Raw genomic sequence first — 12205 nt, forward strand, 5'->3', positions numbered from 1 at the left:
TGTTAAAAATTTTATGTAATACATATCGATTTATCATTTCATCCGTTCTTATTTTGAAAATGACACAATTCGAGTTCTAAAGTTCATCGAACCAGAGTTAGAGACAGACACACATCCGTTAAATTAGTGTTTATGATGACAAAATAAATATAATATAAAGTTAGGTAACCATTTGACTAGAATTCTTTATAAATTGAAAAATCCTTTACCTGTACCTAGTTCGTCTTGCGCCCAGGTAAGTGCTTTCTTGGGACACGGCGGAAATTCTCACAGACACTGTTTACTGAGGCGTGACTTGGGCGGGCGGGGATGGGCGGGGACGGGCGGGGGCGGACGACGTCGACTTTACTTTAATAGCGGGTAGCAAAAAACTATGCTTCATTTCATAACTGCTGTTATACGATCACTAAACTGTCACGGATTCAACCAAGCTTAATATAATATGCTATATTATATTTGAGCAAGTAAAATTTTCAAAATTAAAAAAATAATACGCAATTAGTTTCAACCAGTTTAAAAGAATTCTTTCCTCAGAGCCTAGTAATATTTAGGGATGCTGCATGAAGAATCCTTTTTAAGGAAAAGGTAGGAGAGGAAGTTCTTTGGATCAAGAGAGCGTGTCTAGGAGTGACGAACATATGAATATATCCCTCTCACTGCGGCGCAAGGCGATGGGTCGAGACTAGTTGGAGAGGTCAATGGGTCTCCCTAAACCAGAATCTGCTGATCTGGCACCCCGAGCAGCTGGTGGACAGTCGCATCTTGACTACAACCATCACCATCACCAAAGGTTGCAAACCACTAGAGATGACCTATGGCAAAGGTATTGGTCATCTAATAAATGGTTCCCGTGGCGGTAGTACCAAAATTCGCCTCCCGAATTGCTCATTTCATTAGGGTTATTTTAAAACTACGCCGACTGATTAATGGGGAATCAATTCTACTAACTCCATTTAGCAGGTCCCATTTAAATAGCTTTAGAACAAACTCAGCATACCTACATTACGACTGTGTATTCGATATGACAATTGGTCTGTTAACAATGGATTTCAGACGAAAATCAGATGGACCACTCTCCTTTGCACAGAATCAAGCAGGTTTGTTCAGACTATTTTCCATTCCATGAGATCTTATTAGAAACTGTTAAACCTATTCTCTTCTACGCGGTTGCTTGCACTGATTTCAAGTTACAGAGAGAGTTCATCTTTAAATTGAACTAAGCTAATTTGGACACTTAACGGGCTGGCATCATCAAAATTTTCAGATTTTACCGCAAGCTCATTTTTCTAACATTTGTTTTTAAACAGCATTTCATAATTAAAAACTTCTGTTCTTTGAGGTTATTTAATTAGGGCACATAATTTATTTAACGGTAATTCAATGGAAAATTCTAGAAAGCCTAACATTTGTACACAGTTGGCAATTGTTTTTATGAGAAGGGATCTTTTTTATGACCATGCAATTTTCCGGCCTCTGTGTTGTCTTCTTCCTAATTCTATGTTCACTTCTTCCTACACACAACATCCTCACAGATGACAAAAGCCTACTGGGCGGAAGTAATGTTGAATAAAACAAAGCACTATAATAATATTAATAATAACTTTTTCTAGTTTATGCCGCCAAAATTCAAGGGATGATTATTCGGATGACATTTGTCATGTTTTTTTTTACAAAAAAATGAGTGACTGAAATTTTTAAAGCAGCTCATTTATTAACTTACCAATGTTACACTCATAACTTGATTGCATAATATTTAAAGGTTACGTAAATCATTTACAAAATATGGGATACATTAGTATGTTTTGTGTGCTGTTTACTGATAAAAAACGATTTAATTTATAAGACATTTACTATAGATTTCTCACATTTTCACAGGCTAAATACGACGCGCTAGTTAAGCCAACATTGTCAACATCTTACAACTGGCGTTGGTACCAACATAACGCATACATACGAAGCACGAAACAAACTCTTCGTTCAACTGTAAATAGGTACATAAAATGTAGAACTTATATCAGGAAAAACTTAACCATAACAAAGAAGGGGAAGGCTTTTGACCAGCAATACTAAAGTCGCAGGTTCATATCCCGGTATGCGCAAGTAAAATTTTTTTGATAAATATGATTCACAATTTATTCATTAAAAATAATATATACCTAGTATACTTGCGACACGTTTCAGAGTGGAAGATACTAACAGTAAAATCACCATTCAGAATTAAAATGTTACCGGAAATGGCATTAACCGCGATTGTTGACCATATCTGAATATCCATGTACTCTCTACCTTCCTCCTTTCCTATTTCATTCTCTTCTCTTCTACCTTTAGCTTCACAAAATACCCCAATTGGAGATGCCTTAGTCTCACTGGCTGCAGACGGTTGGGAGCAGTTGAGACTCCTGTGCGGTGTTCACATAAAAAAATATTTTTCTGTTCAATAAGAAAACGGATTTTGAAAAATATTGTTGAAACTTGAGTGAAACCTGGTTGTAACAGTTGTCGTAAGTAAGGATTAAAACCATTTCAGAATTCACCTACCCGTCGCATCCTTATAGGCTCTTTCATTAAAAAGCCTTTTCCGGTGAAATAGGCTCGGAGGTCCCTGGGCTCTAACGCAGTTACCTTTCCTCTCTCATTCCCGTCCCCATTCTTCCCCAGCTTCCACCCCATAAAAAAACATTACGACATCTCCCGGATTTACGACCCGAATGATCTGAGAGCATAAAATGAAAGATTAATGGCTCAACCCTTCAGTGATGCAATTTAGTTATGAGATTTCATTGAAATTGTAAATAATCTTTACGTTTTCATTGTAATATTTCTCATAGATGTTTCACTGAATTTTTGAACTATGAAACAGAAAATTTATTTGCTAAAGCAGCGGAATCCTTTGAATGGATGCTATGGTGTGACGAAATTTGCAGTTTTTTCAACTAGAGTTTGTAGTTCAACGCCATCCATAGAAAATGGGTGTTGCTGATTTATTGAAATCCTGTTAAATACGGACAGCACGCCGTTTCATAATAAAATGTGAGTACTTTTGAATGTATAGCAATACGTGTTAATGCACGTACGTTTGCTTTATTAATATGTAATGACGAAATGCGAAAATATAATGATTTTTATGAGCAAGTGTTCTGACGTCGTGTTAATACTTTCCTTTTATAATAAGAGTTAAACGTGAAACCAATCGATTCAATCGCTTAGGGCCTGCAATCCCGTTTTTTACAGATTTACTAATAATTTGAAGATATTTTTAGTTGTTAAGCAATATTTTATATCAGTGAGTATTCTCCGTGCACTATTTACAGCTCTATCACTATTGCTCGCAGTTAGTAAAATCAGTTTTGCAAAACGAACAAAAAAAAAATACCTCAAAACGTCTAAGCGATAGATTGTGCCATCGTAGGGACATTTTTTCCAGACATTGATGACTTATATATACAGGGTTTTCCAATAAGAGGTGTTATTTTGATATTCAATCGTAAAAGATCAATGGATTCGTTGCTTGTGTGGCACGTAGCGTCGTCTTGTTAAAAGTAAACGTTGTTCAAATTAATACCATCCAATTCCGGTCATCCGGTCAAATCATTAATCATCTCTCGATAGCGATCCATTCACCGTAACTGTTGCTCCAGCCTCATTTTCGAAAAAGTAAAGTCCAATGACTCTGCCGGACCATAAACCGCACCAAACAGTCACGTTGAGAAAAGAGAGGCTTTTCAACAATAATTATTGGGTTTTCCGAGCCCCAGATGCGACAATTTTGCTTGTTGATGAAGCCACCGAGGTGGAAATGGGCCTCATCACTCTAGATGATTTGCGTTTGATTTACTCAAGTGAATGTTAATAATTTAAATGCGTTGTTGAAGCGTGTATCGTTCCATTTTTATTAATAACGTTGTTTCTACTTGTCATATGTCAAAAAATAATAGCTTCAAAAGTAACACCTACCGTAATAGAGGGGTATTCAAAATGACACCTCTTATTGGAAACCCTTTATTATAAACCCCTGCATACCCATGTTCTACCGATTAATAACAAGTTTTTAAAAACATGTTTTGTTCTGTTATTTAATACGTTATAGGCATGAAAAAATCAGAGTGTATCTTTAAACGCAACTAAAGCATTTGTCGAGAGATTCTTGCTCTATTTCAAACGAATCATGTTTTATTAAATATTTTCACCTTTTTCACTTAATTAGTATCGTTTTTTTTTAATATTAGCGCGCTCCCTCTAACATTCTTATTTACACATTTTCCTTTCAAACCACCTTTGAACGTTTGCTACGGGCCCGTAAGCAGGTATTATTGTAAAAAAAATATTGACAGCCAATTTGTTGCAAAGATTCTGCTTAATTATCGACGTGTTAATTAAGGCGATATAAGACTCTAATAATGGGGATTTGCTCGACGCTCGAACATAATTTTTTACTGATCAACGTATTACTAAAATCTCAAATGTTTCTAGAGGGATCTCTACGGATGCAAGTTATTTATATTTAAGACTAATAAAAAAAGAAACATGAAAATGTTTAATGCAAAACGGTTTTGAAATTTTATAAAACGTTATTTAATTATAGTTTTAGCAGTAATCACCAGATTTTACACGATGAATGAGTACCTTCCCGAGGGATTCCTCGAGAAACATTTGATATTTTTGTAATACGTTCATCAGAAAAAAATAATATAAACCCCAAGGTCGATCACAAAATTTTTGACTTCATCACTTATGTCGTTAAGATTGCCACTTTATTTCAGAGATTTGATAGGGAAATTCAACCATAGGTCTGTCTAATACACCATGGCCTTGCGTTAAATATTTTTGTGAACGGCTGTTTCACTTAAGGCGTTGAGATTTATTTTAGGGTATTTTCTCGCCTTAAAGATTTTTTGATTGGCTAGTGCGGCCGAGTGGGTGGCCTCAGAGAGCGGGGGTGGTTTTTATTTGTCTGTTAGATTGGGAAGTTTGGTTGTCACGATGTCGTAGAACGTCGTACCTTTGATCTCCAGACAAATAATCTTCAAGAGTTACATTAGTCCAAAAAAACAGTATGGTATGCAATTGGGGAGGAGGACAATATTAGCTCGTACTTTTTTTAACGAAAACCATATTTTTGTTGCTGTTAATTCCGAGCGCTACAGTAAGATGCTCCAAATCTTCTTCATCCCAGAACTTCAACGTCACAGATGGGTAATGAGGAGAGTATGGTTTCAACAAGAAGGTGCAACTGCACAGACAGCTCGTAAATTAATGGCTGTCTTACGGGATCAGTTTTTATCTCCGGATATGGCGATATTCACTAGCCTCCTCACTCCCCTGATCTAAGCTTATATGATTTATTTTGAGGGGATATCTCAAGTCCCGAGTTGACAAAAATGAGTGCCTTGAAGATTTCAAGACGTAAATCCACAAAAAAATTATTCGGAGTACACGACAGATGTCTTCTTCTTTCGTATGGTGGGGGGTCAGAGGGGGACATCTAGATCTGCGAGCCATATTAGGGCCTCAGGCGTCGCCATGTGAACCTCATCAATCCCGCCGGGGAATGAATGGAGCGGGCATTCGTTGACCACATGTTCGGTAGTCTGCACCGCACCACATTCACACATCGCCGACTCTTTAAGGCCCCATCTGTGCATCATGTGGGCACAGCGGCTATGGGAGCACCTTAACCTATTGATGGCGGACCAGGTTTTGCGAGGCAGTGAGAACCCAGGCTGTCTCTCGGTGGGGTCCTGTATGAGATGGGCATTTCCCACGTTGGCCGTTTGCCACTCAAGTTTCCACCTATCTTCTGGGGTGAGAGGTAATCGGAGGAGCCTCTCTCCTTCCGCCCAGAAGGGCTTTCGGGACTTCAAGCGGCATGCCGGGTGGGAGACGACATCTTTGTGTACAGGTATTGCGCTTTTTTGCAGCGCCTTCTTGTATTCCCTCAGTGTTGCAATTTCTCGCCTGATGTTTGGCGGGGTTATGTTTGCAAGTACGGGGAGCCAAGGGAGAGGAGTAGATTTTAAAGTCCCGCTGATGGTTCGCATTGTGGCATTAAGCTGAACGTCTACCATGGAAGTGTGGGCGCTTCTAGCCCATACTGGAGCACAGTATTCAGCCGTTGAGAAAACCAGGGCAATGGATGCTGTTCTGAGCGTGTTGGCGTCGCATCCCCAGCTAGTTCCAGCTAGCTTATTAACTAAGTTAAGCCTTGTCCTGGTTTTTTTACCCACTGTTTCCATGTGTTGCCGGTAGTTCAAGCTCCTGTCCAAAGTAACTCCGAGATAGCGGGGGTGGGGGTCATGGTAAATATTTTTTCCATCAAACTGAACACAGAGTTTGGCATCCGCTTGTGAATTGCTAAGATGAAAAGCTGTCGCAACTGTTTTCGACCCATTTGGCTTTAGTCGCCAATTGAGGAAATATTCTTCCAAAGCCTTTAGGTCAGAATTGAGGATATCTTCTGCTGCTTTAAGGGTTTTGGCTTGAGCTGTGACGGCGATGTCATCTGCGTAAGCAAATTTTCTGCCTTCAGTGTGAGGGAGGTCTCGAGTGTAGATGTTAAATAGCGATGGGGCCAGCACTGAGCCCTGGGCAAGGCCATTATTGAGGGGTATTTTTTTGCTTTTTCGCCCTCCTAGAAAAACCCTGAAGGTACGGCCAGTTAGCAGTTGCTCAATGAGTCGTACTGTGTTGCCATCCTCTATGGTGTCGTACAGTTTAACAAGGAGGCCTTTGTGCCACACCGTGTCGTAGGCCGCAGAGAGATCAATGAACGCTGCCGCAGTCTTCAGCCGTTTCTGGAAACCAGATTCAATGTGTGTTGTCAGTGCTAACACCTGATCGCAGCAGTTACGGCCTGGTCTGAAGCCAGCTTGCTCTTGTGGGACCACTTTCTCCAAAATTGGAGTAAGTCTGCGGAGCACAACTCGCTCAAGAAGTTTGTACATGGTACTTAAAAGTGAAATTGGCCGGTAGCTGTTCGGATCCTCTGCTGGCTTGTTGGGTTTGAGGATCGCAATAACTTTAGACTTTCTCCAGGTATTTGGTAATTGACGCTACCCAAAGTTCCAGTACCGGCAATAACCAAGAATAAATGTAAATGGCAAGAGATAAAAAGTAACAGAAACTGCCAACAAAAAATCCCAACTTACACTATTTTATTTTATTTTATTTATATTTATTTAATTAAAGCCCAGAGGGCTTTTACATGTGGGTGGTACAAATTTAATGACAGTTTTGAAACATAAGAAAGAAAAGAAAGAAATAATAAAAATAAAATTACATAAGTATATGCGAGAAACAAAATTAAAAATATCAAGAACATAAATTAAAAAATACAGCGATTTGACTGGTTTACAAAAATATAACTTCCATTTAGGAATAGTATTGAAATAGGTCTTTTACATAATCCACAAAATTCGCAAAGTTAATGTTAAATATATCGACATCACCTAAGTATTGGTTTCCCATAGTGTGAAACCGTTGTATTGGGGAGTTCGCAATGTAATTTCGCTTATGTGTGTTGCAGTGGAATAGTGTATTTTGTCGTGTTGTTATTGTAGGTATTCGTAAGTTTATGAGTTGCAGAAGTTCGCAACAGTCGAATTTAGAGTTTAGAATCTTGAATAAAAAAGTTAAATCGTTTATTTTACGCCTGTCTTCCAATGTGTGTATTTTTAGAGTGTTTAATAAGAAATGATATTGTAAGTCTTCTAGTGGGATATTTAATTTAAAATTTATAAAACGCAGAAATTTTTTTTGTATTCGCTCAATGTTATTAATGTGAATTTTGTAAGAGTGAGACCAAACTACTGAGTTGTATTCAATTATGCTTCTAACTAGAGATATGTATAACAGTTTAATGGCTTGTATGGAGTTAAAGTTTTTAGTTTTTTCTTAATACGAAGCCTAGTGTTTTCATGCCTTTGTTTACAATTTGGTGGACATGATTGGCAAAACTTAGTTTTTCATCCAAAATAATTCCGAGATCTCTCATTTCCGTGACTCTTTCTAAAGCTGTATTGTTAATGGAATATTCAAATAAAACAGGATTTTTATTTCTGCAGAAAGTCAGGGTTTTGCATTTGTCTACATTTAAAAACAGATTATTTTGTACGCACCAATCTTTAAACTTATTAATATTTGATTGTAGTATTTGGCAATGATTTACATCAGTTATTTTTTTTGTATAGCTTGATGTCATCAGCAAAGAGCAATACCTCGACATCGTCGAAGCAATTTGTTATATCGTTAATGAAAATGAGAAACAAAACGGGACCAAGGTGACTACCTTGCGGTAGGCCACTGGTCGCACAGAAAGCTTTCGATAGCAAAGATTTTATTTTAACAAATAGTTTACGATTAGTTAAATAGCTAGTGAACCATTTTAGCATGTTGTCTCTTACTCCTAGGGCAAATAGTTTTCGGGTTAGTAGTTTATGGGATACTTTGTCGAATGCTTTTGAAAAGTCTGTATATATGCAGTCGACTTGTTTATTTTTTGCAAAAGATTCTAATATAAAGTTTTGAAATATTGTTACGTTAGTTGCGGTTGATCTACCTTTGATAAAACCGTGTTGTTTTTGGTCGATTAGTTTTATTAATTTGGGATAGATTTCACCAAGGACCATTGATTCAAAAAGCTTAGAAAGTACTGACTGTATACAAATGGGGCGATAATTGGTTATGTCAGTGTCGTCTCCTTTTTTGAGGATAGGTGTAATGAAGCTCGATTTCCAGCGGCTTGAAAATATCCAAGGAACAAGAGGCGGTTGAATAGTACTGTAAGCGGTTTAGATAATGCATTGGAGCATTTTTAAGGAATATTGGTGGAATGTTGTCTGGGCCAGCAGATTTTTCAGTGTCTAAGGAAAGTAATTTCTGTTCGCAAGATTTTTGTGTGATATGGCAATTTGTTAAGTGTGTAGTATTACTAAATTTGTATTCGGGTATTTTATCATCGGGGGTTTCGTCATCGTATACGTTTTTGAAGAAATCTGAAAAAAGGTTTACAATGTCTTGTGTATTGTTTGCACTGATTCCATTCATTTGCATTATTGGTGGGTAATCCGTGTTTTCATTGTATATTTTTTTTAGAAATTTCCAGAGATTTTTGGATTTAAAAACATTATTCTCGATGATAGTTATGTACATTTTGTAGCAATGTTTAGAAAGATCTTTACATTTTTTCCTAGTTTCCCTAAAGTTTATATAATCAGCTATGGATTTGCTTTGTTTGAATTTTTTGTATTGTCTTTTTTTTGCTGAAGAGAGGCAGTTAGCTCCGATGAGAACCAAACTGGGTAAGTATACTTTTTCGGCGTGTAAAAAGGTACATAGGATTTAATAGTGTTAGAAAATGTAAAATAAAGTATGTCTAAAGATTTATCAATATTTTCATCACACAAAAAAGACCAGTCTATATTTGAGAGATGGCAGTTAATTGAGTCAAAGTCTGCTCGTTTAAAGTTCAGAGTTTTTTGTTCAGGTTTGGCATCGTTATCACGGGGTATGTTTAATTTCGTGTATAGGGGAGGATGGTGATTGTCGGCAGGTAGGAGCGGATCATTAGACAGTTCTACAGATATTTTAGGGATGTTTGATAGTACCAAGTCTAGTAAGCGATCGTTATTATTATAGATGAAATTGTGCTGGTACAGGTTTAAAAAAATTTGCTGTTTCCAAGATTTCTCGTGCCCTGTCATTTTCTCTTTCGTTTGTGATGTAGCCGCTGTCGTTGGATTCCCATTTTAGATTTGAAAGGTTGTAGTCTCCAAGAATAACAAGTTTTGAGTTTGGATATTTTGACAAGAGATGTTCAACGTCTTCACAATGGTTTCTGTATGTTTGAATATCGGAGTGGTGGTAGGTAGGTGGTTCCAATAATAATTTTTTCCATTCCAGTAGAGATTTGCACAAATAAATGTTCAATGTTGTTGTTTTTCGTCGGTAACTTCCTAGATGAGTACTTTCGTTTAATTGCTATTAAAACACCTCCATCTCTTGACTTTGAACTTGATCTGGCATTTCTGTCACAACGAAAAATTTTGTAGTTAGCAAGTCCAAGTTCAGATGATTTTATTGCAGAGTCAAGCCAGGTTTCCGTAAGTGCATATACGTCATGATGATGGGACGGAAGAGCTGCGTGTAGATCGTCTGGTTTTGTTCGTAGTCCACGGATGTTTTGGTAGTATATTTTCAGTTTAGTTATACTCGGTTTTTAGTTATACTATGTTTGGTAATAAATAAATCTTTTTGAAAATCTTCTTCTCCTGGAAGGAGATTATAAATAATTGGTTCTTTGTGGTAAATCAGGGATGTATTAATACTTCGCGTGTTACAATGGTGACTCGATAGTCGACAAAGATAGTCGAGAACAGTAAGTTTGCCTGGGAGCATTCATACTGGCTCTGGCGACTACTGGCCACTAACTGCCATCTTACGGACTTTCACGCAAGCTCTATGCACTGCCCTCTATGAGTGCATCTGTGAAGCTCTTACTTCCCAACAAGAAAAAACTGACTGAGTACATCTTAATTGAAAACCTCATGATTCCCGCGACGGACCCTGTATAAACGAATATTGTTTGAAGGGTTGAAATACATTAAAAGCGATCGTAAAACATACTGTTATATAAAAACCTCATAAACATAAAATTATACTTTGTTGTTTCAAGATAATATTTTGACAAAACATATTTCTCGCACAACGCATAATACTTTATAAGCGTAATTTAATGCCTACAAGATGCTATAAAATTCGCAAATTTACAAGATTATTGAAATGATTTAATATATACTTGGAGTGAACGAGAATATATCGAGTTGAATTTTTACACACATTTTTAACAAATTATTAAGGCTTAAAAATGGAAATTTCTTGTGTAAGGTTTTTTTAAATTTTGACATTGAATAACATTATGCTGTCATAAATCGACGAGAACAATTTATCTATTACTTTACACGCTTTGCACTAATGCCCCGTAGTAAACGTTCAAAGATGGTTTGAAAGGGAAATAAGTAAATACGAATGTTAGAGGGAGCGCGCTAATATAAAAAAAACCGATTATAATTAAACGAAAATTGTTTAATTATTAAAAAAAACACGACTAGTTTGAAATAGAGCGAAAATCTCTCGACAACTACTTTAATTTACATTTAAAAATACATTGATTTTTTACATGCCTATAAAATATTAAATAACCGAACAAAACCTTTTTGTAATAATTTTCGGAGCTTACTTTGCAATTTTTTTCTACTGTGGGAATTTCATAAAATTAATGTTTCGGCATTATAAATGTATAGTTACTATCTTAAATTTTTTTTTTTGGAACTTACAAACTTGAAAAGTTGAAGAGAAACTGCTAATAAATCGGTTGAAATCGGGTATGCGGGGCTTAAGGGATTAAAGTAAAAATATATATGATATTTTCAATAGAGGTAAATAAAATCAACATCAAAATTTAACAAAATTTTGAAAATATTTTAAGTGTGAGATTTTAACTATCCCGCAGCCAAGAGAGGGAGTAGATAGTACCCAAAATTACCATCCTCCTTATATTAGCTTAAATACTTATTATATCATTTTAGTATTTTACATATTTCTGCGCAAATATATAAGTTACCATTAATAATTGACTGAATAATTGCGATTTCTATAGTTTAAAAGCCCGTAAGACAGAAAATGCATTGGGTCGTCGGAAGACCCACATGGTTACAGACATTTTTCTGGCATCATGGCTTGGCCTGTCAAGAGTTAAGGATGCCTACTCTCATTATGATAAAATTATTAAGTCAAATGTAACGAAAATTGCCTTAGGTCCCTAACCAAGTATTAAATAATGAAGCCTGACGATCGACTAGCATTTGTACGGATCGTGTTAGAACTTTTCCACAAATTTGTTAACTAACCATCCGGATGTCGCAGGTTCTAATTCCGGCGTGAGGAAGCAAATTTTATTTCATCATTGTTTTTTCATAATTCATTCCTTTAATGTACATAGTTTAATTGCTGTACATTCTAGGGTGAAAGATACCGGATACTGATAGATAAATATCGCGCTAGTGTAAAACAAAAATTTAAGGCGTTGGATTCATAATTGAAACGTTGTTTTAAATGGCTACCGCTGTCTTTGGTAACTAGATCTAAACATTCATACATATAATTTATTTTCCCTCCCCATTGCCTTCCGATTCACAATATAGGTACTGCA

General features: G+C 36.5%; 1 protein-coding gene across 1 annotated transcript in view; it reads right to left on the reverse strand.

Annotated features, from left to right (window-relative positions):
• Nucleotides 1-695: 695 nt before the first annotated feature.
• Nucleotides 696-12205, reverse strand: part of LOC149411554 (uncharacterized) — a 57449-nt gene continuing 45939 nt past the window's right edge. Inside the window, exons 3-4 of the mRNA XM_089646678.1 lie at nucleotides 6681-6791; nucleotides 696-812 (exon numbers count right to left, since the gene is read on the reverse strand). Of these exons, the coding sequence (XP_089502804.1) occupies nucleotides 696-812; nucleotides 6681-6791 (228 nt within the window). The remainder of the gene's footprint in view (nucleotides 813-6680; nucleotides 6792-12205) is intronic.

Source organism: Hesperophylax consimilis, chromosome 25 (assembly GCF_061612785.1).
Source record: "Hesperophylax consimilis isolate HC1 chromosome 25, BYU_Hcon_1.0, whole genome shotgun sequence".
NCBI classification, from domain to species: domain Eukaryota; kingdom Metazoa; phylum Arthropoda; class Insecta; order Trichoptera; family Limnephilidae; genus Hesperophylax; species Hesperophylax consimilis.